The following is a 27,320-nucleotide window of genomic DNA, read 5'->3' on the forward strand; positions in this document are numbered from 1 at the left end:
ATCATACACATCATGTTAGTATATCACATCCTCACCTATAACTCTCTAATAATGAGGTGTAACAACATATACTCTTTAACAAATGAGTATCTGGATAGATACATTCTGGTTCTGCATTGGCTACGTAGTCATACATACTATGTTGTTGTATAGGTGTTCAGTTTTCTTAAACCCACCACCCTTCTGTGTAATGGCCGTGGATCCCAATGACAACTGCTGCAAGAAGCCAATATGCAACCCGCTCACTGGTTTGACTCCAAGCCCTCAAAACACGCCCGCCCCGACCCCCGGGATCAGCGTGGCTCCAGGGGTCAGTCCAACACCCGGTACTGGTGGTGTTTTACCAACACCTACAGGTGACTGGCCTAATACCTATATACTACACATCACACCAGTATATTTATCATCACCATACCAATATACCAAACATCATACCAATATGCCAAACATCATACCGAAATATCAAACATCATACCAATATACCAAATATCATACCAATATACCAAACATCATACCGATATAGGGTTATCATACCGATATATCAAACATCATAACAATATACCAAACACCACACCAATATGGCAACCCCTTTACCAATATAGGGTTATCATTCCCATATACCAAACATCATACCGATGTAGCAAACATCGAACCGACATACCAAACACCATACGATAAGCCCCTTATCATACCAATATACCAAAATCGTACCATAATACCAAACATCGTCCTTATATGTCAAACATCATATCAATATAAAAAATCGTAACAGTTTAACAAATATCGTCCTTATATGCCAAACATCCCACCAATATACCAAGCATCGTACCAATGTACAAAACATCCCACCAATATACCAAACATTGTACCAATGTACAAAACATCCTACCAATATACCAAACATCATACTTATGTACCAAACGTTGTGCCAATGTACCAAACATCGTACCATTGTACCAAACATCGTACCAATATACCAAGAGTTGTACCAATGTACCTATGTACCAAACGCTGTACCGATATACCAAACATCATATCTATATACCAAACGTAGTATCTATATACCAAACGTGGTACCAATGTACCAAACGTTGTACCAATGAACCAAACATCATACCTATATACCAAACGTTGTACCAATGTACCAAACATCATACCAATATAACATACATAATACTAATAACAAAACATCATATAAATGCACCAAATATCAAACCAATGAACCATAGATAATACCAATCTTCCAAAACATCATACTAACATACCACAAATCATACCATTATACCAAACATTGTACCAATAAAGCAAGTAGCATGCCAATATATAAGCCTGTGTTTCTGTGAGGTTACGTTTTGAAGGTAAACTGTAGTTGTGAATGTGTTGATGTGTAGGCGTGTGCGTGTACCAAGGAACCAGCTATGTCCAGGGCCAGCAATGGTACGATGGATGCACAAAGTCCTGTATATGTGAAAATGGGAAAACTGGTTTCTACAGATGCAGTGACAGGTAAGCCATGACATTTCAGGAGCATGTTGTAAGGGAATCATGTAATGCGGCTGCATTAATGACGAATAATGCAGAACTACCATTAATGTCACAGCTCTGTTTTGCCCTTTCCCCAAATGTATCTGTTTCATGTCAGTGCTCTCAAGTAAGATTGAAATTAGTGTTCATGTATTATGATGCATTATATGTGATGTAGTATATAAACAAAATCATTTCATGACATCAATTCCTTATTAGTTGTTTTGTTCCATGTTAAAATGGGAATACGTCCTGATTCGGTAAGTTTTACTTCAAATTAGATTCTAGGAAAAATGCGAGCTAGTGTATGGTTTTAAAAAAAAAAACTATATGTGTGTAGGTGTGCCAAATACGACAACGTTCCACAGCAATGCCGCATGGTTGCTGATCCCAAAGACCCACAGTGCTGTCAGGTTCCTGAGTGTACCCCTACCCCCGGGCCTAATGGCTACCCCACCCCTGTGCCAGGCGTATCACCCACGCCCTCAGTCGTGACCAACGTGCCTGGCTTTGTGACTGGAGTTGCTCCCACCCCTACACCTGGACCAGACGGCAAGACACCAGCACCAACACGTAAGAGCCAAGATTCACGTAGTCAAGGAAACTCGCTCTCTTTAAACACAGGTTGTAACTTAAATGGACAGCATTTGAAGTTACATTTTGGTTTCCAGTAGCGTGCATCTACAAGGGCCACACGTACCGACAGGGAGAAAGATGGCAAGATGGCTGCCAGTACAACTGCGTGTGTGAAGACGAAGTGACGGGCAAATATAAGTGCAATGAGAGGTTAGCCATATTGCATCACGATTTTTCATAAATGAACATTTCTAAATAAGTATTAAATAACTATTAGTTGACAAGTGTTGCATGTTTCAAGATCTCCTACAACGTAGATAGTGTGTATTTTGCAGATGTGCTAAGTATCCATTCATTCCACCACAATGTTCACTTCGGAGAGATACGGACACTGATTTCTGCTGCTACAAGATGGTGTGTGACTTCTCCAAACCTACCATCAACCCATTCCAGACTCCAACGCCAGGTCCCAACCAGACGCCAGGACCTAACGTTACACCTAATCCCAACCAGACGCCAGGACCCGTGGCAAGTGAGTTCATATGTGACAGTATTTCAGACTGGGTCAAACAACAACATATTGGTAACAGCTTCCATATAAGGATTTGTCTGTTCTATCAGTGACTACAACATGTACAATGTCACATGAAGTCATAAAAAGCGAGTATTACTGAACAAATTGCATTGATGATCACTTACTTGCACGATTTGCAAATGTGATTTCGTATTTTCCCATCTAATCAATTACATCCTTGTGATCTGTTTTAATGTGATTAAATATGCTAGTATGTTTCTAGAGCTTTACACAAATATTCATCTACTGAATAGATTTTCCATTACCATTACTTTAATATATGAGGAAGGTAATATTTATCCTGGCATTACAAATGGCATATCTATTCCATGCCCCAGATTTCTGTATGTACAAGGGCGTGCCGTACCGCCAAGGCCAAGAGTGGACGGAGGGGTGCTTACAGAGGTGTCGGTGTGATGATGCCTCCAGGAATTATTACACATGCTTCAACAGGTATGCACAAGCGTAATTGAAGAATCAAGAATATCTAAAGAGGGTCAGTTCTTTTGACCTTTCCAAAACAGATATATTAAAGGCGCCATAAACAGAAGTCCTGCTAATCCCAAACTTGTATGTCAGGTGTCCGAGTTACAACCTACCGCCGTCTACGACGTGCACCCAGGATGTCGACCCCAACGATGCCTGCTGTCGAATTCCTCATTGTGTCCAAACGCCAACGCCATCTCCCAATGTTGGACCAAGCTCTAATCCTAATGTGAACCCTACACCTAACCCCTATCCCCAGCCTACGATTATTCCTCACGGCACTATTGGTGGAGAGAATGCAAACAAGAACCCACTCACCAACCAAGGTACTCATACAGTAAACTATCATTTGGGGAAATAGCATATTTCATGCCACAGTAAGTAGAGTGAGTGAGTTGGGTTTAACGCCGCTTTTAACATTATTCCAGTTAATCACGGCGTGTCAGCTTAATGTGGGAGGAAAGCCCGAAGTGATGCAGGTCTCGGACGTTTACCACTTCGGTAAAACCCACGAGCACGGGTATGGTGCTGACAAACCTAGAAACATAATCGGGGTGAACCGGGATTCGAACCCACAATCATAGGTTTCTGGCGTGTCCAGGGGACGCAACTCTGCACAGCGAATCGCGGCGCCTTAGACGACTGGGCCACCCGTGCCCCCCACAGTAAGTAGAAAGTATTGGGCAGTGGTCTTATCAATTCGACTGCGATCGCAGTATAAGTTACAAACTGCTTATCACGTGTGTCACCCGTGGCTAGGTATATGTGTCAATGCGTTGTTCCTATCTCCTCTGGTGTCACCGCTAATAATAAAACATATGCTAAATTATGTGTACTCATTTACTCCTAATGAGTCTATGTCCATTGACTGAAAATACCTCTTTGCTGTATTCCAGGGTTCTGTATCTACAAGGGCCAGATGTACAAGCAGGGAGACAGATGGCAAGATGGCTGTGACTATAATTGTGAATGTGTAGATGAGAAGAGTGGGAAGTACACATGTACAGAGAGGTATGACGTCACACTGAACAATGGGTCAAGGAAACATAGTTTGGGTAAAAACACGTACATGTATATAGCCTAAGTATGTAAACTAGCTGGAAAACATACCACATGACTACCTGCAGACACTATTCCAAAATTCCTTTGAAACATATTTTTTTCAGATGCAATAAAATTGCCAGCATTCCCGCCTACTGTAACGTCATTCAGGACCCGTATGACACATGTTGCAAGAAGCCAGACTGCCCTACCCTGTCAGCACTGGTGACGACCCCGCGGCCAAATCCCGCTGCCACACATACACCGAAACCTCCCAACGCTTTCTCTACGCCAGGTCCACAAGGAACACCAACCCCAAAAAGTAAGAACTGCCAAGAAACACGTACCGTTGGTCCATAACTTGTCTATTAATATTTTGTGAATACAAATGCATAATATATGTAAAAGAGCTCACTATTCATTGATTGTTTACATGTATGATATGCTTTGTTTAGAACATAGTTGCTATTAATATGTGGGAACCCGTTTTGAGATTTGTGAGCTCATTCGACACTTATCACAGATGCATGCGTGTACAAGGGACAGCCCTACACACAAGGCCAGCAGTTCTTTGATGGCTGTAATAAAAAGTGTGTTTGTGACGATTCATCAAGTGGCCACTACTCGTGCGTGGACAGGTGAGACACAGTACAAATACAATAAATATGAGAACTGGACAGAATGGGAAAGCAAATGTAAACGTCACTTTTATAGAATGTGTTGTAACGTGTTGGGCAAATACATATCATTGCCAGTTGATCAAATCGTGTCACTCACAGTCGGTTTACAGTGCCAAATTCAACTAACCTTGTTGTAATAACCTGCTCTTGGTACACAGGTGCCCGAGCTACCCCAGCATCGCCCCTAATTGTGTCATGGTGCCAGACCCACTGGACCCCACTTGCTGCCAGGCCCCCCAGTGTAACAACCAGCCCCACCAAACCCCCAGTGGAATACAGGGTACTATCACGGGCTATGGCAAGCCGCCTACACCCGCCCCTCAAGCCACTCCAGTCCCAGGAGGCATCACTCCGACACCCGGTGACCACCAGCAACCGACACCAGCATCAGGTACACGCTACATAGTGGGGGTATACAGTTCAAACTGATTAGTGGTTATAGTGCATCTGATAAATGATTGTTGCTTGACAAACTTGGCAATCTTAAATAAATGCATTTTATTTAAATAAGGGTAGCTCAAAAGCAATTATTTCTTAACCCTTTCTCAAAATTCCTTGAATTATATTAGTTCTTTGTGTCAATTCTGTGTCATATAATGAAGGATGTGTTTCAGGGTGTGTGTACAAGGGCAAACTGTACACACCTGGGCAGAGGTGGGCGGATGGCTGCGACTACACATGTGTGTGTGAGGATGGCATGACTGGCAAATACCAGTGCACTGAGAAGTAGGTTGTTGGTCACTGGAACATGTAACACAACTGCACACTTATATCCTGCCCATTATTATACAATCTAGATAAATGTTTATGTCAGACTATTTGACCCTTTATTATCACAATTAATCTTTTTCTTGGATGATGTTATCAATGTAGATTCAGTTATATGGTTACAGTTTGCATGATCGAAGGCGCACTGTGAATGTTTTCTGTATTGTAGATGCCCAAAGTACCCAAACATGGCACCTGGGTGTCGCATGATAGCAGACTTTACCAACCCCTGTTGCATGAAGCCTGACTGCTCGGCCCCAACTCCGGGGCCAACCATCAAGCCACCCTTGGGACAAACACCTGCACCTACATCCTCACCCCCAATCAACCCTTCTCTAGGTGAGGCAGTGAAACTACTCTGAACACGATTTTCGTGTTGATAGTTATAATGGCACATTCCAATATTGTACAGGTTGATTTGTCAAAAGACCATTGATATAGCACCCTGTATTCCAATTACTTGTTTAGATTTTGTTTAAAATGTATCTTGCTGTAAAACAAGACAGTCACAACAATCCCACAGACACTAACTAACATTTAACTATCATCTAACCTTTATATATACTTATACCCATTTTGTATTGTGCCAGTTCCGATACCCGTGTGACCCTATAATAATGACTCTGCTATGTTTACTGTAGATTTCTGTGTGTACAATGGTGTGCCCATCAAGCAAGGCCAGACTGTGAACGTTGGGTGTGACAAGGTGTGCAGCTGTGAGGACGCCAAGACAGGCCAGATCAACTGTGATGACAGGTGAACCTTAAGCCTGTGTAGTCACACAAACTTCCACTACATCGTCCACCAGTGTGTTATATTTTCCATACCACAAATATGACTAAAGTGGAAAGTTAAAAGTACATATGTCACTCATGATTATATTATAGTTTTCTGTCCCAGGTGTGCTACATACCCACAACTGAAGCCTGGATGTACGATGATAACTGACCCCAATGATGCTTGCTGTCAAATTCCAAAGTGTAACAGCCCTAACACCAATGGTAACCAGCATATTCTTACAGGAATGCCTGGTTCGATTACTGGACAAAGCTTGCCACCAAGTAACCCCAATCCTCTGACAAAAACAAGTAAGTCAAAGTCATACCGTTACAAGTAGAAAACAAACAGTGCTTATGTTCTGTCGACTGTGGTGGTTTGATGGGGGATGAAGGCATTAACACGTCTACACTTATTCCGCCTTTCAGCAGGCTGTATGTATCACGGCCGCACCTACACACAGGGACAGACCTGGGATGATGGATGCACCTACACTTGCGAGTGTCTTGATGACCACAGCGGCAAATACAAGTGCAATGAAAAGTCAGTATGAAACGCTTGCAATATCTTATTGTTAAAATCGGTAATGTCCTATATTCCATGTGCAATAAAACGATCTTATTCGTGATTCCAGGTGTGCCAAGACTCCCAACGTACCTGCAAGCTGCAGTTTGATTCAGGATCTAAAGAATAAATGCTGCAGAGTTGTCTACTGTCCAACCATTGTTCCCACTCAGACTGTTCTTCAACCAACACCATATCCAATTGGCTACACCCCATACCCAGGAGCAACACCTTATCCAGGACCATCGCTGTATCCTATTGGTCAAACACCTTCACCAGGAGCAACACCATATCTTGGACCGACACCATATCCCATTGGATACACACCCCTCCCAGGTGCTACACCTTATCCTGGTCCGTCTAAATACCCAATCGGATACACACCTTACCCAGGCGCAACGCCATATTTAGGACCAACACCATATCCCATTGGATATGTTCCATTTCCAGGGGCAACACCGTACCCAGGGCCATCAAAATATCCCATTGGAGCAACTCCTTATCCAGGAGCAACACCGTACTTAGGACCTACGCCATACCCCATAGGATATACCCCATTCCCTGGAGCGACTCCATATCCAGGGCCTTCTAAGTACCCTATTGGATACACGCCATTACCAGGTGCAACACCCTATCTGGGACCAACACCTTACCCAATTGGATACACACCATACCCAGGAGCAACGCCATATCCAGGTCCGTCCAAATATCCAATCGGTTACACACCCTCACCTGGAGCTACTCCATACCTTGGGCCTACTCCATATCCAATTGGCTACACGCCATACCCTTATGCCACACCATACCCAGGACCATCACAATATCCCATTGGATATACGCCATACCCTGGTGCAACACCATATCTTGGACCAACTCCATATCCAATTGGTTATACACCATACCCATCTGCTACTCCTTACCCAGGGCCATCTAAGTACCCAATAGGCTATACACCAAGTCCAGGTGCTACTCCATATGTTGGACCAACACCTTACCCAATCGGATACACACCATGGCCTGGTGCAACCCCCTACCCCGGTCCAACACCATACCCAATAGGTTATACACCTTCACCGGGAGCTACACCATACCCAGGACTATCGATACACCCTATTGGATACACACCATTCCCTGGAGCTACACCTTACCTTGGACCAACTCCATGGCCAGTTGGTTACACGCCATGGCCATATGCAACACCTTATCCTGGACCATCCAGATATCCCATAGGCTACACTCCATCTCCTGGTGCAACACCCTACCTCGGACCTACTCCATATAAAATAGGATATATCCCCTTCCCTGGTGCTACACCATATCCAGGTCCCTCAAAATATCCAATTGGCTATACACCAAGTCCTGGTGCAACACCCTACCTTGGACCAACACCATGGAAAATAGGATATACTCCATCTCCAGGAGCAACACCTTACCCGGGACCATCAAAATATCCAATTGGTTACATTCCATATCCTGGTGCAACACCATACCTCGGACCCACGCCCTATCCCATTGGTTACACGCCCTATCCAAGCGCAACACCTTATCCTGGGCCAACTAGATACCCAATTGGATACACACCTAGCCCAGGTGCTACTCCATATGTTGGACCAACACCTTACCCAATCGGATACACACCATGGCCTGGTGCAACCCCCTACCCCGGACCAACACCATACCCAATAGGTTATACACCTTCACCGGGAGCTACACCATACCCAGGACCATCGATACACCCTATTGGATACACACCATTCCCTGGAGCTACACCTTACCTTGGACCAACTCCATGGCCAGTTGGTTACACGCCTTATCCATCAGCAACACCATACCCTGGACCAAGCAAATACCCCATTGGCTATACACCAAGCCCAGGAGCTACACCATATCTTGGACCAACTCCATGGCCAATTGGGTACACCCCATGGCCTTCAGCTACTCCTTATCCTGGACCAAATAGATATCCCATTGGGTACACACCCTCTCCAGGCGCCACACCATATCTTGGACCTACTCCATATCCCATAGGCTATACACCATGGCCTGGTGCGACACCTTACCCTGGACCATCGAAATATCCTATTGGCGCAACACCATATCCAGGAGCTACTCCTTATCTTGGACCAACCCCCTGGCCAATTGGCTATACTCCGTCTCCAGGAGCAACACCATACCTTGGTCCAACACCAGTTCCAATTGGATATACTCCATACCCTGGCGCTATACCGTACGCTGGACCATCTAAGTACCCAATTGGATATACACCTAGCCCTGGTGCAAATCCCTACCTTGGACCAACGCCATATCCTATTGGATTTGTACCATCCCCAGGAGCAACACCATACCCAGGCCCATCACGATATCCAATTGGCTCAATTCCATTTCCAGGTGGAACGCCATATTACGGTCCAACACCTTATCCCATTGGATTTATTCCATCTCAAGGTGCTACCCCTTACCCAGGGCCATCTAAGATGCCCATTGGATACACGCCTTTCCCTGGAGCAACACCTTACTTAGGTCCAACACCATGGCCAATAGGATTTACTCCATCCCCTGGTGCAACACCATACCCAGGACCATCACGTTATCCAATTGGATACATTCCCCCATACCCAGGAGCTACTCCATATGCAGGACCAACACCATGGCCAGTTGGATACACTGTGCAACCAGGAGGCACACCATATCCGGGACGCACACCATATCCGATTGGCTATACACCATGGCCAGGAGCAACGCCTTACCCAGGACCAAACAAATACCCCATAGGTTACACTCCTAGCCCAGGCGCTACACCTTATCTTGGACCAACACCTTATTCTATTGGCTATACTCCATCTCTAGGTGTGACCCCCTATCCAGGACCATCTAAATACCCTATTGGATACACGCCGTATCCTGGTGCCACAAAATATGCCGGCCCTACACCTTGGCCAATAGGATACACGCCATCACCAGGTGCTACGCCTTATCCAGGTCGTACTATTAATCCATTCTCAACACCATATCCTGTTGGCGTCACCCCATGGCCTGGTGCGACGCCCTATCCCGGACCATCTATCTGGCCTATTGGAATTACACCATATCCAGGGGCCACTGTCTATCTAGGACCTACGCCATGGCCGATAGGATACACGGTACGCTATGGGGGCACGCCTTACCCTGGACCTTCTAAGTACCCACTAGGAGCTACGCCTTTCCCAGGAGCTACACCGTACCTGGGTCCAACGCCCTACCCAATCGGATACACTCCCTGGCCTGGAGCAACACCATACCCCGGTCCCACTCTGCCACCAGGATACACTGTTCAGCCAACGCCAGGACCTACCCCTGTTCCAAGGCCTAAAGGTTAATCATCAAAGAATACTTTAACATCATCATAATTAGAAGCAAACTGTCCGTCTCACGCAGTAATACGTGTGCATAGCTATGGATAAACGTATAAATAACATACTTTTCGATGCTATGAAGTTGTAAATGTATTGAGCGTGACATCATGAAGATATGTATTAATTAATTGGAAGGTTCCTTTCTTCATAATTTCACCTGACGCTTTTTAGATATGTTTGTAATGTTGGCATTATGTTTTTCATGATAATTCGGAGTGTTCATTCATGCATCTGTTCTTTAGGAATGTGTGTGTACAAGAATCAGTATTACCACGAGCAACAAACCTGGTATGACGGCTGTACCAAGACCTGCCGCTGTGAGAGTGGAGACACAGGAGACGTACGATGCCAGGATAGGTGAGTGATTAAGTTGTATCCCATAGAGCAGAAGACACCGCTGCCGTGAGGTTAGTTATTAGGACTGATGATGATTTCATATTTCATAGATAATTTCAGGTAATAAAAATGCTATATATAGGAACAAGTGAACAAAGACACAATGACAGAGTAATTACTTATCAAACCTGGGTTCCAATAGATCAAAGATTATTGTAAAAAAAACTACATAAGCATATTCGATTGCAATTGATTAATAAATTCCTATCTTGCCTTCCTTATTTATATCAAGAGAGTAATGGACTTTTATGAAGAGCCCCTGTATAATTACCGTCATTCTTCTGTGCTAGATGTGCCAAATACAGTATGGCTCCCAACTGCATGCTGATGCCTGACCCCAAAGATCCTTCCTGTTGTGAAGTTCCCAGCTGCCCACTAGTTCCGTCCGGAGCAACTCCGACCCCTGGATACATCCATGTGACGGGGAAACCTGGCGTCATTAGCGGCAATGGGCCAGTGAAACCTGTGACTCCAGGGCCGACCGTGTATCCATACTTCACCCCCGGACCTACTCCGTCACACAACCCCAACGCCACGCCCGCTCCGAAGGCTGGTCAGTTCGCCCTTTGGTCTCTTCTCATAACATTTCCATTTCCAAGTTTTTCTTTCGTTAAACCTATTAAAATCTAGTTGCAAGTGCAGGGGCAGGGTACAACCTCCCAGTGTTGTGTGCATGCCGGACATTAAATGTAATGGCATTCTTTCTGTGCCGCCAGGTTGCATGTACAAGGGCAGAATACAACCTCCCAGTGTTGTGTGTATGTGGGACATTAAATGTAATGGCATTCTTTCTGTGCCGCCAGGTTGCATGTACAAGGGCAGAATACAACCTCCCAGTGTTGTGTGTATGTGGGACATTAAATGTAATGGCATCCCTTCTGTGCCGCCAGGTTGCATGTACAAGGGCAGAATACAACCTCCCAGTGTTGTGTGTATGTGGGACATTAAATGTAATGGCATTCTTTCTGTGCCGCCAGGTTGCATGTACAAGGGCAGAATACAACCTCCCAGTGTTGTGTGTATGTGGGACATTAAATGTAATGGCATTCTTTCTGTGCCGCCAGGTTGCATGTACAAGGGCAGAATACAACCTCCCAGTGTTGTGTGTATGTGGGACATTAAATGTAATGGCATTCTTTCTGTGCCGCCAGGTTGCATATACAAGGGCAGAATACAACCTCCCAGTGTTGTGTGTATGTGGGACATTAAATGTAATGGCATCCCTTCTGTGCCGCCAGGTTGCATGTACAAGGGCAGGGTATACAAGCAGGGTGAGAAGTGGGATGATGGCTGCGACTACAGCTGCGAGTGTCTGGACGACCACTCTGGACAGTATCTGTGCTCAGAGAAGTAGGTTTACAGGAAGCTTCAGGTTCTTCGTGTTTCATAATGTTAGTTGTCTATTATTGATATATTATATGAACATGCACAAGGAGATATAATGAAGTATTATGAAGTGAAAGTCTAATAAAATATTTCATATTGAAAGGATGATTCCTAATATCACAGTTACACTTATACCACATCTATTTTCTTAGTTCCAGTTAAAGTAAAATCGTTTTATGGACATCAGTGTTGCCATACAGTATAGGTGTGAGTTATTCCTCCAGATGCCTGCGCGTGCCAAATCTACCTCAACGTTGTGTCCTTTTGCCGGACCCTAACAACAAATGTTGTAAAACTCCATACTGTGACTTCCTCAATCCGACACCTTTCCCTGGCGGTATCCCCACGCCCAGCCCTGTCCAGAATCCATCACTTGCTCCGGGCCAGACCACTCCGGGTACTCCCGGGATCGGAACAACTCCACTAAGTGCCAACCATAACAACAATGTCAACGTTGGTAAGATGAAAAAGAGTTATATATAGATGCAATATTATATACTCAGTCAAATTAAAAACGTTACATTTTTAAAAGTAATCCCATATATGATATACAACGGACAAATGTATCAGAGAAGGTAATTTTTAATCATTAATGTCCAAAGAAGGATGTTAATTAACGGTGGTAACCATAATTTGTTCCAAGCACCTACGGTATTCGGTAATAACATCAACAGTTTAAATCCCAAGTCCCAAGCACGAGAATCTGATGGCACACAAGTTCAGTAGCGTGTATGGCCACCATGTGCGTTGACAACTGCCACACAACGCCCCCGCATGGTCTTGCGATGCTTGTGAACACATGATTGGGAAGACGACGCCATTGTTGCTGCAAAATGGTGCCAAGATCTTGCAAATTATGTGGTTGGTTCTGGAGAGTGCGCAGACTTCTGCCAAGAGCATCCCAGACGTGTTCGATGGGATTGAGGTCGGGAGACCTTGACGGCCAGTCCATGACGTTGACTCCCGCATTCTGAAGGAAATTCCTTGTCAAAATTGCTGTGTGGGGTCTGGCGTTGTCGTGTTGGAAGATCAAACCGGGTCCATGTGCTGCAATAAAAGGCAGAAGTTCTGGTGCCAGTACCTGGTCGCGGTATTATTTGCCACTATAGTGCTGTGCACATGGTTTTGATCGATTCACCTGCACAAAAACGGGTGTTATCTGAAGACAATACGTGGCCATTACTGTTTAAATTCACAATAAGGGCCCACAATGATAACTGGTCAAAATGTTAAAATTGTAGGATTGTGAAGTTTTTAATTTGGTTCAGTATGTGTACAGGAACTTGGTCCTACCCCTACCTCAATCTAGCAGGAATCATCCTATCCGTATCTACCCGTTGATAGCATGTGGTGTTTTTGGCGAGCTCGTTATTGTCTTGACGTGGTTTGACAATGACGATTCTATTCCACCTGCTCAAGACGCACCACTTTATCCACACGCGACACTTTCCCAAACCACCTGCACGCACAGCTTCGTCTACATGCACTATGTCTCCTCCATTTATCACTTTCTCCCCACGCACTACTTCCTCAACACGAAACACTGCTTTCTACACACGCTCTAGTTCCTCAACATGCACTTCATATAGACAGTATGTCTTAAACTCTGTATATACATCAGCACAACAATAACTATACACATGTCATGTACATTATTTTCAATTCCCGACATGGGTACAATGTGTGAAACCCATTTCAGGTGTCCCCCGCCGTGATATTGCTGGAATATGTGTTAAAAGCGGCGTAAAACCATACTCACTCACTCACTCACTCATGTACATTATTAACTACAACCAAGCTGACATCAATCATGTAAATAGTCACACTAATCAAGTAATATCGACAACACATCCAACAACCATCCACCCACCACACCCTGTCACTAAACACCCTCACAGACACCTTCACTTGAAATCTCAACACCACCAACTGAAACTGGGCGTTAATGTTGCATCCCGATTATATCGGCCAGATATTAGTGTGTTTGGTCGATACCTAGCAAGATGTTGAAATTAGCAAGAGACGATCTGTAAGTATAGAGTACAGTGATCATATTGACCTGTATTGCATTAAAATGTGGGGATCCATCGTGTAAGTAGGATACATTATTAAGGGGGGGGGGGGGGGTGTACATCATATATCTGTAGAAACGCTGATTGAACCACCAGAATTAACTGTCGTTGCCTTATGTGTCATAGGGATGTGTGTCTACAAGGGCAGCTTTTACCGCCAGGGTGACCGCTGGACCGACGGATGTGATAAGTCATGCGTGTGTGACGATGCTGCTATTCAGAGATACACGTGCAGAGAAAGGTTGGATAATTTGATGTATTTTCTTCAATGTTGTTGCAATCCATTAATGTCTGAAGAAACATTATATAGCATGATATGTTCATCAGTGGGGCCATCTAACGCATAACTGTACAACTTTGCGACAGGTGTAAATCATTTGGAAGTGTACCTGCTGGTTGCGTCATGAAGACTAACCCACAAGACTCGTGCTGCCTTGTGCCCGACTGTACCAAACTGCCACTGGTTCCTATTGCTGTAACCCCTGGGACAGGAGTAGGTCCCTCAGGGTCCAACATTCCGCCCCACACCACATATGGCAGTGGCACCGGCATAGGAATCACACCACACACGGGGACGGGACCAAGTGGGTCCAATGCGCCTGGTGTATCTCCATGGTATGGACCCGGCTTCACTGGTTATGTAGTACCCACAGGTATCCCTGGTACTTTCTCCGGCACCAGCGGAAATGGTCCTAACAACCTGAATCCACAATATGGTAGCATAATAACAGGTTCTGGAGGTAGGTCATCTAAGCGAAACAATATTTATTTTAATTGTTTGTTGTTTAACGCCGCACTCAACAGTATTCCAGCTATGTGACGGCGGTCCGAAACAGTGATTACTAACAATCAGGATACACAATATCATACAATTATCAGTTCTACATGTATTATCATATCAAATATTGTTTTTAAGTTTGACTAATATATTTAAATATTCACGAGAAATCTAAGGATATTAAATTCAGAAAACATGCGATCTACTGTAGCATGCTGATAACATGTTGATAAAATCTGTTACAAGTTGTGCCAGTGTAGTGTTCCTGTCGCAGCAGCCTGTGTCTATCTGTGCTGTGTCTGTCTCTGCGCAGGTTTGTGTGTGTACAAGGGCGTGACGTACAAGCAGAGTCAGGTCTGGAGTGATGGATGTAACTACAAGTGTGAATGTGTGGACGCTGTCAGAGGAAACTACAAATGTACAGACAGGTGATTATTTCTTATCTTAATCTTCCTTACAGCGTGTCGTTGCAGCCGCCGCCATCCTACTTTTATGTCATACTTTAGCTTTATGTCATACTTAAGCTTTATGTCATTATTTAGCTTTATGTCTAAATGTACTTTAAAAGGTGATCACAGCAACGTTTATTCAGATATCTCAAACATCATATGTACCAAATGATCTACAGGTAATCCTCATGCTTAAGAAGGGACACATTGAATGCTGTTTAGCAACTGCTGTTGAGTGAGGAATCAACCTGTTGTAGTCGGTGGCTGTTGGAGTTCTTGTCGCGTACATTCAATATTTAGTCATTCATAGGGGATTATCTATATGTCAATGTTGTGATGACTGAGTACAGTAAGAATAAACCAATCCAGATCGAGTATGTAACGTTGGTATAATATTGTCTGAGCTTTTCGAAAGATAAAGACTCAATTGTTGGTCTTGTGCATCATCTAACTGAATCTTAATCTTGACTAGTACTAAGCACATATCATTCTGAAACAATCTTGCATTTCTCTGGCTGAATTAAACCGTAGTCTAAGTGCCCAAGTGTGTTGCTACCCTGACATTGCTGTACTAGGAAGTCCCATGTTGAGATGTGGCCTGTGTGCACTCATGTGGATGTTCTGCTGCAGGTGTCCTCAATATTTCTTCCTGCCGCCGCAGTGCAGCTATGTAACAGATTCCCGAGACGCGTGCTGCCAACAGGCACGCTGTAACCCTTCAGCATTCCTCACCCCAAGTCCCGGCTCCTTTGTCACCCCTACCCCGGCTCCAAACGGCAATCTGACCAACGTTACACCCACCAATGGCGGGGTATTTGGCGGCAGTGGTTTACCACCGAGCCCCAGCCCATCCTTCGGTTCCTTCTCCAACAAACCTACACATACCCTCAACCCTCATACTGTGGGAGGTATTGGGGGGAGCGGGACCCCGCCCGTCAGACACACAACATACGACATCTTCACTGGAACCAGGCCACCAAGTAAGTGCCGCACAATCAAACATGTAAAAGGTATCTATTTGACACTCAAAATAAATACTGTTTAGTCGGAGGCTTTTTCTGCAGCCACCAATCTCCTTTACTACATATGTCAACATGGTTACTACATATGTGAACAACTGGGTTACTACATAAGTGAACAACTGGGTTACTACATATGTCAACAACTGGGTTACTACATATGTCAACTTGGTTACTACATATGTCAACAACTGTGTTACTACACATGTCAACTGGGTTACTACATATGTCAACTGGGTTACTACATATGTCAACTGGGTTACTACATATGTCAACAACTGTGTTACTACACATGTCAACTGGGTTACAACATATGTCAACTGTGTTACTACATGTGTGAACAACTGGGTTACTACATGTGTGAACAACTGGGTTACTACATATGTCAACAACTGTGTTACTGCATATGTCAACTGGGTTACTACATATGTCAACAACTGTGTTACTACATATGTCAACAACTTGGTTACTACATATCTCAACAACTGGCTTACTACATATCTCAACAACTGGGTTTCTACATATGTCAACGAAAGGGTTGCTACATATGTCAACTGAACCTGGGTTACTACATATGTCAACAACTGGGTTACTACATATGTCAACGAAAGGGTTACTACATATGTCAACTGGGTTACTACATATGTCAACAACTTGGTTACTACATATGTCAACAATTTGGTTACTACATATGTCAACAACTTGGTTACTACATATGTCAACAACTTGGTTACTACATATGTCAACTGGGTTACTACATATGTCAACAACTGGGTTACTACATGTGTCAATTGGGTTACTACATATGTCAACGAAAGGGCTACTTCATATATCAACATCTGAGTTACAACAAGTTCTCAAATGTTTACGATGTGAGAGTCGGCTTCTTGTGTGCCACCATTTTTTGCCAACATATTGCCTTACTTTAGTGACTGTCACTCTGTATTGACAGATACGTGTGTGTACAAGGACGGCACACTGCACACCAAAGGCCAGACCTGGGCAAACGGCTGTAAGGAGACCTGTACGTGTCAGGACTCGGTCACCAACGACATCAGGTGTAACCAGAGGTAACATCAATATGTTCTGTATTGTTTATACGATATCTTCAGTAAACACATGGCATTTATGAAATCATATGAAACGCTCCTACCTTCCAAGGTGTAGATCTCTACATTCAGCAAGTCCGTTGCTAGATTTGCAATGAGAAATATTATGCCAGTTTTATAGTTGACGATCTAGTCCTCGGAACCGTATTTGCCCTCATTTCTCGAAACCTGCGTTGGTGATATTTATGCTGTAAGTCTGACTAGTTTCCAAAGTCACAATTCCAATGCAGGTGCAGGGAATTGTTACATTGAGAGAATGTTTTATTTTATTGAAGACCATCTACTAGTGATTACTGATTGGGAGTTTTCAATGTTGTCTTTTGTGTCGACATGTTATACACTGTTTCCTAATCTACATGCAGTGTTCAGATAAATGCAACTGCAGCTCCAGATTCACCATATTCCGTTATTAGACTGATCACAATTCATTCCATGTCATAGAGGAGGATTGAAGACTGCCCAGAATGAAATGTGGGTGTGCGTCATCTTGCAGGTGTCCAGTCATCGCCGCCATCCCGTCCTTCTGTCATATGGTCCAGGACCCTCAAGACACCTGTTGTAAGAAGCCTTCGTGTAACTACCAGGGTACACCTCTCACTCCCATGATTGGCAACAAACAACCCACCACATCACCAACACTCAGTCCTTCAATCACCAATGTCCTGCCTATAGGCACTCACGCTGTATTCTCTGGCTCCGGCCACCCACCGGGAACAGTCTACTCCACGTCTATGGGAGGAAGAGGTAACTTCCACTCATGTGAACAGAGCTCCAGATAACGTTTTGGGCAATTGCGTTTTCACTCTAGGGTTGCTATTTTAATTGGGTTATTACATTTTTTATTGGGTAACCAATATTTTTTCACTCATCTCTTTATCACTCTATTGGGTATTTCCCAAAATTAGTGAACATTTTGAGATTTTAAAAAAATGAAAGAATGTTTTAGATGTTTATTACTGTTCTAAATATATAGGCTTGATTCGGAAAGTAAATTAGCCCGTAATTATGTTTCGGTAATTAGCTCCTTTGTACGCATGCTGAAAAAGTTTCATTCGTTATTTACGCGAGCTGTTTTTATTCATTTGAGTTTTTCATTTAAGGCATGCGTTTCTGTATGTGTACCTCCAGAACGTGCCTAACCAATCGTGTGTTTTTGACATACCCCGTTGTTCCCATAGATGTGTGCGTGTACAATGGTGTGATGCACAGGCCCGGCGAGACCTGGGACGATGGCTGCAAGTTTACATGTACTTGTCAGATCAAGGGAAATGGCCTGTACTCATGCAGTGACAAGTAAGAAAACATGTACTTCAGCTGTTCATCTGTATGACATTACCTTTATTCGTCAGACAGTATTTGCTCAGACAGTAGGTAGGGTTCGAGCATGTCGGCGTACAGACAGATAAACTGGTAAAAACAAAACATAGATAGGATATGTCATAGGCTTAAAAGACGCACCAGTTGAAAGAGCCCACTGTTTTGACGAACATCATTACATTGAAAATACGTAGAATAATTCATAAATGGATCGGAAAAAATGTGATGAAATTTATCTGTTTTCACTTTTTCACACTTTAAAGCCAACTTACTAAATATATTTTAGACTTAGTAAACTTGATGAGATGGCATTGAAAATCCGTTCAGCTAAATCTGAGTATTCTTGTCATGCATAACTACGGTTACACTGGGCCTTACCTGTCACCACCAGGTGCCCGACATTCCCGCCACTGCCGTCGTACTGTCAATTCATCCCAGTTGTTGGGCAGTGCTGCCCCAGTCTTCACTGTGACGTACCCAATGTAGGACAGTACCACCCAGTGCCACAGCTCAACCCAAGCCTCACCCCCAACATTAGCCCAGGCCAGACTCCCACCATGCAGCCCACCAACAGCCCGCAGCTTATCGTTGGACCTGGTCAAGGAAACGTGTTTGGTGGAAGTGGTCAGCCCGGCCATGGCTCCCTGGTACCCTCCAACCCTACGATAGTAGGTGGGATTAATGGTGAGACAGTTGTTGGTGGTAAATTCCTCATTAAAAAGAAATTTTGCTGCAAGCTGTGTACGACACAGCAACTACAGCAATAGGGAACTCTTGCCCCTAATCCTTCCCTTTCTTTATTTCCCAATGATGTTTGTTTGTTTATTGTTTAACGCCGCAATCAGCAATATTCCAGCTATATGGCGACCACCCGATCCCGTTGGTCGCCTCTTACGACAAGCATAGTCGCCTTTTACGGCAAACCGTAGACCTATTCTACCCGATGATTAACTGGACTTCTCATTTAACAGGAACCTTTGTATGTGTATTATATTAAACATCTTTGCAGTGTCAATTCATGTTAGTTTGGGACTTGTTTCAGACAAGTGTATCTACAAGAACAAGATGTACAACCAGGGAGAGAAGTGGGATGACGGGTGTCAGTACACCTGCACCTGCATTGAATCTCAGTCCGGATTCTACAAATGTTTGCCTAAGTACGGAATCTACATTTAATTACATTTTCTGCTTCCAACATTTAATCTGTAGATCGCCTCTCTGCTGAATCTGTGTGATCCTATGCTGTGACATGTCATTTCTCTTTATCAAACAGATGTCCAACCTACTCCAAGAGCATGCTGCCAAATGGCTGTTACATGACTCACGCTGTTGGCCAATGCTGTGAAACTCCCGTGTGTTCTAAGCCTGATGGTTCAATAGTCAACCCGTTGTTACAACCAAACGTGTATCCAGTGTTTGGGTCTTTCTCTGGCGGCTTCACTGGTTTCCGTCCGGGCTACACTCCCGGCATCTCCGCCACATACGGCGGCCGAATAGGTGTGTCTGCGTTTTCCATATGTGTGTAAAGAGCGTGTCAACTGTGTGAATAATGTGTAATATGTGTTCCAGCTGTGTGTATAACGTGTATGTATTCCAGATGCCTGTGTGTACAAGGGCAGTCTCTACAGTCAAGGACAGAGGTGGACCGATGCCTGTGACTATGATTGCGAGTGTATTGATTCCTCAGTTGGACAATACAGATGCACACCCAAGTGAGCCTCTTTCGGACATTTACACACTCATAAAGGAGAACAGTTTGAATTCCTTTTTGTTAACTTCATCAAACTGCTCAGAGCTATTAAAATAAAAATCCTAAAAATCCCATCATATGACTGACTGATATAGGAGATTTAACGTGCGCTTTCCGACTGTAGCGTATTTCGCACACGGGTGTATTCCGAAAAGGGTGAAAGGGTGTGTGCAACCCAAGAGGGGGCTTTTAGGGGTTGCTTATATTGAAGTTTTGGAATTTTTAAATTCGGAATAAATGCCGAGGTGGGTGGAGGAGGGAACTAAGGGAGCCGGGTGAGGTGGGTGTTTGTATGTTTATTGAGTTTTGGATTGGTAGATTAATGAGTTTTTAGATGCTCTTAATTAGATCTGTTTTGATTAGGAATACGCCTAGGGCCTTGAAGTTTTCTAGTTTATTTTGAGGGTTTAGTATTTCATCTAGAGTAGGAACCTTATTTAGATTGAGGGTGGTTTGTAGTGTGGTTCTGTGTGTTTGGTAGTGGGTGCAGTGGATGAGTACGTGTTCTGTGGTTTCGGGTTGTTTGCAGTGGGGGCAGTTGCCTGTGGTGTGTCTTTTAAGTTTTTTTAGGTGGTTATTTAGGTTCGTGTGTCCTGTTTGGAGTTTTGTAATTAATCTGTCAATTTTTTTAGAGGGGTGTGGGATTTTAGGTTTGGATAGTGGTTTTCTAAGCACTTTTTTGATTTGGCTATTTGAGTTTTGATATTGATTATGCCATTTTTTGGTTATTTTTTTGTTTGTTTACACTTTTAATTTCTGATTTTGAGGTGGATAGGTTTAGGCTTATTTCCGGAATTTTGAGAGATAATTTAGCTGCTTTATCGGCGCTTTCGTTGCCGTACGTGGGCGGGGATCCACAAGAAGTTTATTTGTTTGCCTGCTTTTGTTAGGTCGTTGGAGCTTTTAAGTATTTGGTTTATTAATTTAGGTCGTTTTTAGGTATTTTTGTTTTGGAGGGCTTGTAGTCCACTAAGGGAGTCGGTGAGAATTAGGATTTTATTGTTGTTTTTAGATTGTTGGTTATGCAGGGCTGAGGCCATGCCCATAAGTTCGGACGTGAATATAGATTGGTTGTTTGGGAGTCGGTAAGATTGTGTGGATATAACTGGTTGTGTGGTATGGACTCCGAAGCCTGTGTGGTTGGAGATCGGGTCTGAAGATCCGTCAGTGTATATGTGAAACCAATTTGGCCAATTTTCGTGTATGTATGCAAGTGTGGTGGTTTTAGCTATGTTTGGGTCGGTTTGTTTATTTATTTGGTTAGCTAGCGTTGTGTCTATTTTGGGTATTTTGAGTTTAGGGGTGAAGATATTTGATTTTTTGCAGTTTTGTTTAAGATTTTGAGTTTGGTGTTCATTGCGGTAGTTAGTTATTCTTTGGGATATTGAGGTGAATAAGGGGTGTTTGCGAGCTAGAGCTTGGTTTCTTGGGCTAATGTTTTGGTTAATTAAGTTTTGGATGAGAGGGTTTGTTTGGGACGCAGAAATTAAGGCTTAGATGTTCCCTGCGTAGATTTAGTGGCATTTCCCATCATATGATTGAAGAGCATTCTTGTACTCTTTCATCCTGCAGGTGCCCTACTTACACCAAGCTGCCCCCTATGTGCAAGAGTTTGAGTGTGGCTAACAAGTGCTGCCCACAAGTGTCGTGCCAGGGGCAAAACACCACCCCCAAGCCTGCAGTGACCACCCCTAGCGGTGTCACTGGTCCCTGTGTGGATGTGCTTCCCAACTGCGAACTGTATGAGGACTCGTCCTGTAAGGCTCCTTATGAAGACTGGGCCAAGAAGAACTGTGCTCGACGCTGCGGGATCTGTTGTATGTACATCTAAGCATAACCCACTATGTAATTAATTGTTTTGTTTACACTTTCCATATATCGGTTGAACGTATGTATCGTATTCCCAGTGATAAAATAATCTAACTCAGACAAGGTAGCAGTTATATGGTATGATTTTCTACGATCATCTTAGACATGTTTATCGCTGAAAACTCGTCACTGATTGGCTGAAATAGTGTCAATGTGATGTATCATTATCGTGAATGGTGACAGTAGCGTGGCCTTTACTTACCCAGATACACCGCCGCCAAGCACCGTCTGCCGGGACAAACTGGACAACTGTGCGAGCTATGGGAAACCATCATGCAGCGGCCAGTACCAACAATGGGCAAAGGTCAACTGTCAGAAGTATTGTGACCTCTGTCGTAAGTAATAATCTCTTTCCAAAACATCTATGAGGCACAAACGTGCTTCTCCAGTATGTAACTAATTTTGACTGTATGCAAATGTTGTATATCGATATTATGTGTTGAAACGTCCATTTATTGAAAATGCTGTTCTTGTGTGGAAGTATTTGCATTTACCTTTTTTCCGTCAAATCAGTAAATATTCCTATAACGTACGTTGACATACTGTGGGTGAAACTTCAAATACCTTGTGTAACGTGCTGCCACAAATGTCATATGTAGAAAACAGTATGAAAACTGTCCAATGTTTGTTTCTTAGGGGAAGCTTTTATTAATCATATAAGTCAAAAGGTTATATTTAATTTATCAGCCACAGTACACTTCCCTCTGTATGCGATCCCTGTTGTTGCTATACTGACGTGTGTGTATTACGTTATGACCTCTTCTTCAGCTAACACTGGCGTGAGTTCCACTCCCCCGGCAGGCTGTGCAGATAAACTCAACAACTGCAAAGCCTACAGCAGCTATTCCTGCTCAGGACAATATGAGCAATGGGCAAGGACAAACTGTGCCTCCACCTGTGGATATTGCCGTAAGATATACCACCACATTCACCAGTCTGTAGTTGTCTTATAAAAGAACAATGTAATTATACCACAAAGATTGAATCCCTATGTTACCTCAAATGGTTATTTGATTTTTATATGTCCCACTCTACTTTGAACAGGACATTTTAGAGTTAGTATCGGCAAAGTTTATTCTGGTATCTTAATAATAATTTTAATATAGCATAAATAATATGTAAATAACAAAATACTTAAAAACTCTGTGTGTTTATAGCACCTTATATATATTCCACTATTCCAAGTATTCCACTATTTATTTTTTCCTTCTTTCACTCTAAAACCACTTCTCCACACTCTACCTTAGTCTTTAGGAAAACATTTAATGTGTTCTTTTTAGAAATCAAAAGATAAAATAACTTTTTTCTTTTCATAAATAATGGTAACAATAAGTATGGAAGCTTCATGGTCGATCGTTTAAGTTGACTTTGAGCAAATGCTTTTCCTTTATCAGAAACTGCTTAACACAATACACATGAAGATGCATATTGAATAACAATTACATTTTAAGATTACAATTAATGTCTGAATCTAAATCTAATCTAAAAAGTAACAATGTCATTAATCTACACTATGATCTATCTCTCAGCCATGATGCAATGCAAGTTTTTTGTCAGGGGAAGACAACTTTTTGTGTGGGTATATTTAAGTCGAGACAACTTTTTGTGAGGGTATATTTAAGTCGAGACAACTTTTCGTGTTGGTATATTTAAGTCGAGACAACATTTTTAGTGGGTATCTTTAAGTCGAGACAACTTTTTGTTGGCAGGAGATCTTTAAGGGGAGGCAACTCTTTATTTATGAGTGCAAGTTCCTTTGTGTCACCTTCGTTACCCTCCTGGTATCATCGCTGCAACCAACACAATCTTGGAATTTGCCCTCTAACCCCAAATGTAGTGGCACTTGTAATTTTGTGTTCGTCTTTTGGGAATGCCTCTCTGGTAGGTTTGGATTATGATTTACGACTGATCTACTGACTTATGATGTTGCAACTTTAATGAGATAAGCTACAGTGCCAGGACGCTATTCTAATACAGTCAGTTTGGAGGGGATGAGATGAATGGTTGAAATTGGGCGCTGTTCTAGCTACCTTGCTCCTAAATAGCCCTTTCTTCATCCACAGCTACTGGCACTGGAGTAAATCAGGGGCATGGTGGAGGTGTTGGTGTTCCCGCCACCGGCTGGACAATATTGATGAAGGGTGTTGCGGGTGTACCAGGCGACCTGTATCAGCTGTGGGCATCCCCCAACACCGCCAGCGCCAATGTCCCCTCAGCACAATACCTGACCAGCACCTACCCACATTCCTACAAACCCGATTTGTCTAACCACTGGAACGACTGTAACTTTGATCATGTAAGTGTTATGTCATGATATGGGTCATAAAGAGCAGCATCAAATGTGATCTCAATGCAAATTAATTATTGGTTACAGTTGATATTAAAATCATGGTAAATAACGGTCAGACAAAAATGGTAAACGAGGAAAATTTCATCCCACCTTTGTTCTTGAGTCCTATAAATTAAAGACCATTTAGACATTGAGATTTGTAATGAGATATGTAAGTTCTAAGCAGACAAATGGTTCTGCTTCACCTCATTTTTCACTTAGGTACAGTTTAAATGTTAAACACAGAAAACAAACAATGTTCACTCTTTTCTTCAGCAAAATTATAATAAACAGTTCTGTTGAAGAAAAGTGTGAACATAGCTGAAAAACTGTAATTTATCTAATTATCGGTAATGATTATAACAAGTTGCTTCTATCCTTTGTTAAATATTGATAACTCCAGATAAAGGTGGGCATCTTCAACAACGGTGTAGAAAAAGCCAGTATTGTGTTCGATGCCCACGGTGCTGACAAGATGAGCTGGTTTGATCCCAGCAGAATCATCTCCTCCACGTGGTCTGACATCAAGACTGCCCAGAAGAGCATCTTCTCTATGATGGGGTGAGTCACTTGAGCTTGTATGGTTGGCAATGGGGACTAGATATGCAACATTCAGGTATTCCATGCCCAGCTTATGTATCTGCCATGCCGGCCACTGTCATCATTCACTATTACAAGCTTTTACTATTACAGTACTTGTTGCTGTGAATGATATTGTCACTCTTAAGTCTTGACCCAATACCTATGTACAATACGTCCAATAACATCATGTAGATGGTACAGTCACACTTACTTCTTCATCAAAGTCTGTTAAAACGTCAAACAGTTTTCTTTTGTAATGGGTTCATTCACTTGTAAGTCTTGGTCCAGTAGTATAATGACTCTCAACAACGTGTCATTGTTTTAATTAAAGGTTAAACTGTGTCCCAACTAACAAAGCAATGAATGATTGAATGAAAACATTTCAGAGACCCAATGACGGGTCGGGAGTTTTATACCAGCGGCCAGTCGGGCTCCTCATGCGACGCTTCAGGGTGGATGATGATTTCTACAAGACCCGGATGCAGCTATGAAACCAAGGGGGCGAAGCCAGCATTTTACTATGTACCAGGAACAACCCAAGCGAAATTCAGCCAGAGTAAGATTTTTTTGGTGGTAAATGACTTACTGAAACATGGATGGGAACTCGTATGATGCTGTATAATCTGACAACATGATCGTCCCAGATGAACAGTAATAAAAATGCTCTGATAACAATGATACTGGCAGTGCAATGGGGATGTGATAATAATAATAATTGATGTTCTTACTTTCAGCTCAGCTAGGATCAGGAGATGTGTTTGCCATCCTGGCACAAGGAGGACAGTGTAAGTAATCAGTTCATTGTTTCATCCAGAGAAGACAGCTTTGTCAAAAAGTGTCAACATGTATAGGTTGGAATGTTGTTTCTGAACACCAACACTTGTGATTTTCATTCCATTCAGGTATTGGCAGTACCAATCCTCCACTGACAGGCTTCACTTCAAACAGTAAGTACTATTATTTAAGTTCAATGTACTTTTCCCCACATACATGTAAAACATGGCGAATAGACACTGTCCCTGCACCTCTCACTGTCTCCCCCAGGTCAGTTCTGTGTGTACAAGGGCTCCATCTACAAGCAGGGTGACACATGGCTGGATGGTTGCGAGTACAACTGTACTTGCCAGGATGCAAGCAGTGGAGTCTATAAGTGCATAAATTTGTGAGTAGAAAGTACATTATTGTAGAGTGACACCTGAGTAGAAAGTACAGTATTGTAGAGTAACACCTGAGAGGAAAGTACAGTTTTGTAGAGTAACACCTGAGTAGAAAGTACAGTATTGTAGAGTAACACCTGAGCAGAAAGTACAGTATGGTAGAGTAACACCTGAGTAGAAAGTACAGTATTGTAGAGTAACATCTGAGTAGAAAGTACAGTTTTGTAGAGTAACACCTGAGTAGAAAGTACAGTATTGTAGAGTAACACCTGAGTAGAAAGTACAGTATTGTAGAGTAACACCTGAGAGGAAAGTACAGTTTTGTAGAGTAACACCTGAGTAGAAAGTACAGTATTGTAGAGTAACACCTGAGCAGAAAGTACAGTATGGTAGAGTAACACCTGAGTAGAAAGTACAGTATTGTAGAGTAACATCTGAGTAGAAAGTACAGTTTTGTAGAGTAACACCTGAGTAGAAAGTACAGTATTGTAGAGTAACACCTGAGTAGAAATAAAAGTATTGTAGAGTAACACCTGAGTAGAAAGTACAGTATTGTAGAGTAACACCTGAGTAGAAAGTACAGTATTGTAGAGTAACACCTGAGTAGAAAGTACAGTATTGTAGAGTAACACCTGAGTAGAAAGTACAGTATTGTAGAGTAACACCTGAGTAGAAATAAAAGTATTGTAGAGTAACACCTGAGTAGAAAGTACAGTATTGTAGAG

At 42.9% G+C, this 27,320-nt stretch overlaps 2 protein-coding genes across 2 annotated transcripts in view; one reads left to right on the plus strand and one right to left on the minus strand.

Moving 5' to 3' along the window:
* The window catches only part of LOC139454204 (uncharacterized), a 55,397-nt gene that overhangs the window by 22,969 nt on the left and 5,108 nt on the right, over nt 1-27,320 (plus strand). Inside the window, exons 38-78 of the mRNA XM_071235775.1 lie at nt 154-356; nt 1,392-1,506; nt 1,865-2,097; nt 2,196-2,310; nt 2,436-2,632; nt 3,013-3,127; nt 3,254-3,486; nt 4,057-4,171; nt 4,327-4,523; nt 4,725-4,839; nt 5,040-5,272; nt 5,496-5,607; nt 5,819-5,988; nt 6,291-6,405; nt 6,550-6,737; nt 6,855-6,969; nt 7,061-10,341; nt 10,625-10,739; nt 11,069-11,331; nt 12,017-12,128; nt 12,389-12,621; nt 14,363-14,477; nt 14,603-14,976; nt 15,328-15,442; nt 16,094-16,443; nt 17,435-17,552; nt 18,085-18,335; nt 18,770-18,884; nt 19,300-19,592; nt 19,951-20,065; nt 20,182-20,405; nt 20,506-20,620; nt 22,231-22,475; nt 22,734-22,862; nt 23,296-23,436; nt 24,591-24,823; nt 25,260-25,417; nt 25,825-25,994; nt 26,173-26,223; nt 26,341-26,385; nt 26,483-26,600. Of these exons, the coding sequence (XP_071091876.1) occupies nt 154-356; nt 1,392-1,506; nt 1,865-2,097; nt 2,196-2,310; nt 2,436-2,632; nt 3,013-3,127; nt 3,254-3,486; nt 4,057-4,171; nt 4,327-4,523; nt 4,725-4,839; nt 5,040-5,272; nt 5,496-5,607; nt 5,819-5,988; nt 6,291-6,405; nt 6,550-6,737; nt 6,855-6,969; nt 7,061-10,341; nt 10,625-10,739; nt 11,069-11,331; nt 12,017-12,128; nt 12,389-12,621; nt 14,363-14,477; nt 14,603-14,976; nt 15,328-15,442; nt 16,094-16,443; nt 17,435-17,552; nt 18,085-18,335; nt 18,770-18,884; nt 19,300-19,592; nt 19,951-20,065; nt 20,182-20,405; nt 20,506-20,620; nt 22,231-22,475; nt 22,734-22,862; nt 23,296-23,436; nt 24,591-24,823; nt 25,260-25,417; nt 25,825-25,994; nt 26,173-26,223; nt 26,341-26,385; nt 26,483-26,600 (10,050 nt within the window). The remainder of the gene's footprint in view (nt 1-153; nt 357-1,391; nt 1,507-1,864; nt 2,098-2,195; nt 2,311-2,435; nt 2,633-3,012; nt 3,128-3,253; nt 3,487-4,056; nt 4,172-4,326; nt 4,524-4,724; nt 4,840-5,039; nt 5,273-5,495; nt 5,608-5,818; nt 5,989-6,290; nt 6,406-6,549; nt 6,738-6,854; nt 6,970-7,060; nt 10,342-10,624; nt 10,740-11,068; nt 11,332-12,016; nt 12,129-12,388; nt 12,622-14,362; nt 14,478-14,602; nt 14,977-15,327; nt 15,443-16,093; nt 16,444-17,434; nt 17,553-18,084; nt 18,336-18,769; nt 18,885-19,299; nt 19,593-19,950; nt 20,066-20,181; nt 20,406-20,505; nt 20,621-22,230; nt 22,476-22,733; nt 22,863-23,295; nt 23,437-24,590; nt 24,824-25,259; nt 25,418-25,824; nt 25,995-26,172; nt 26,224-26,340; nt 26,386-26,482; nt 26,601-27,320) is intronic.
* LOC139454205 (glycogen-binding subunit 76A-like) overlaps nt 12,806-27,320 on the minus strand; it is a 42,750-nt gene continuing 28,235 nt past the window's right edge. The window contains exon 2 of the mRNA XM_071235777.1: nt 12,806-13,211. Within this exon, the coding sequence (XP_071091878.1) occupies nt 13,019-13,211 (193 nt within the window). The 3' untranslated portion in view covers nt 12,806-13,018. The remainder of the gene's footprint in view (nt 13,212-27,320) is intronic.

This window comes from Haliotis cracherodii, unplaced genomic scaffold, assembly GCF_022045235.1.
Source record: "Haliotis cracherodii isolate W230 unplaced genomic scaffold, xgHalCrac1.p SCAF_10, whole genome shotgun sequence".
Classification (NCBI taxonomy): Eukaryota; Metazoa; Mollusca; class Gastropoda; order Lepetellida; family Haliotidae; genus Haliotis; species Haliotis cracherodii.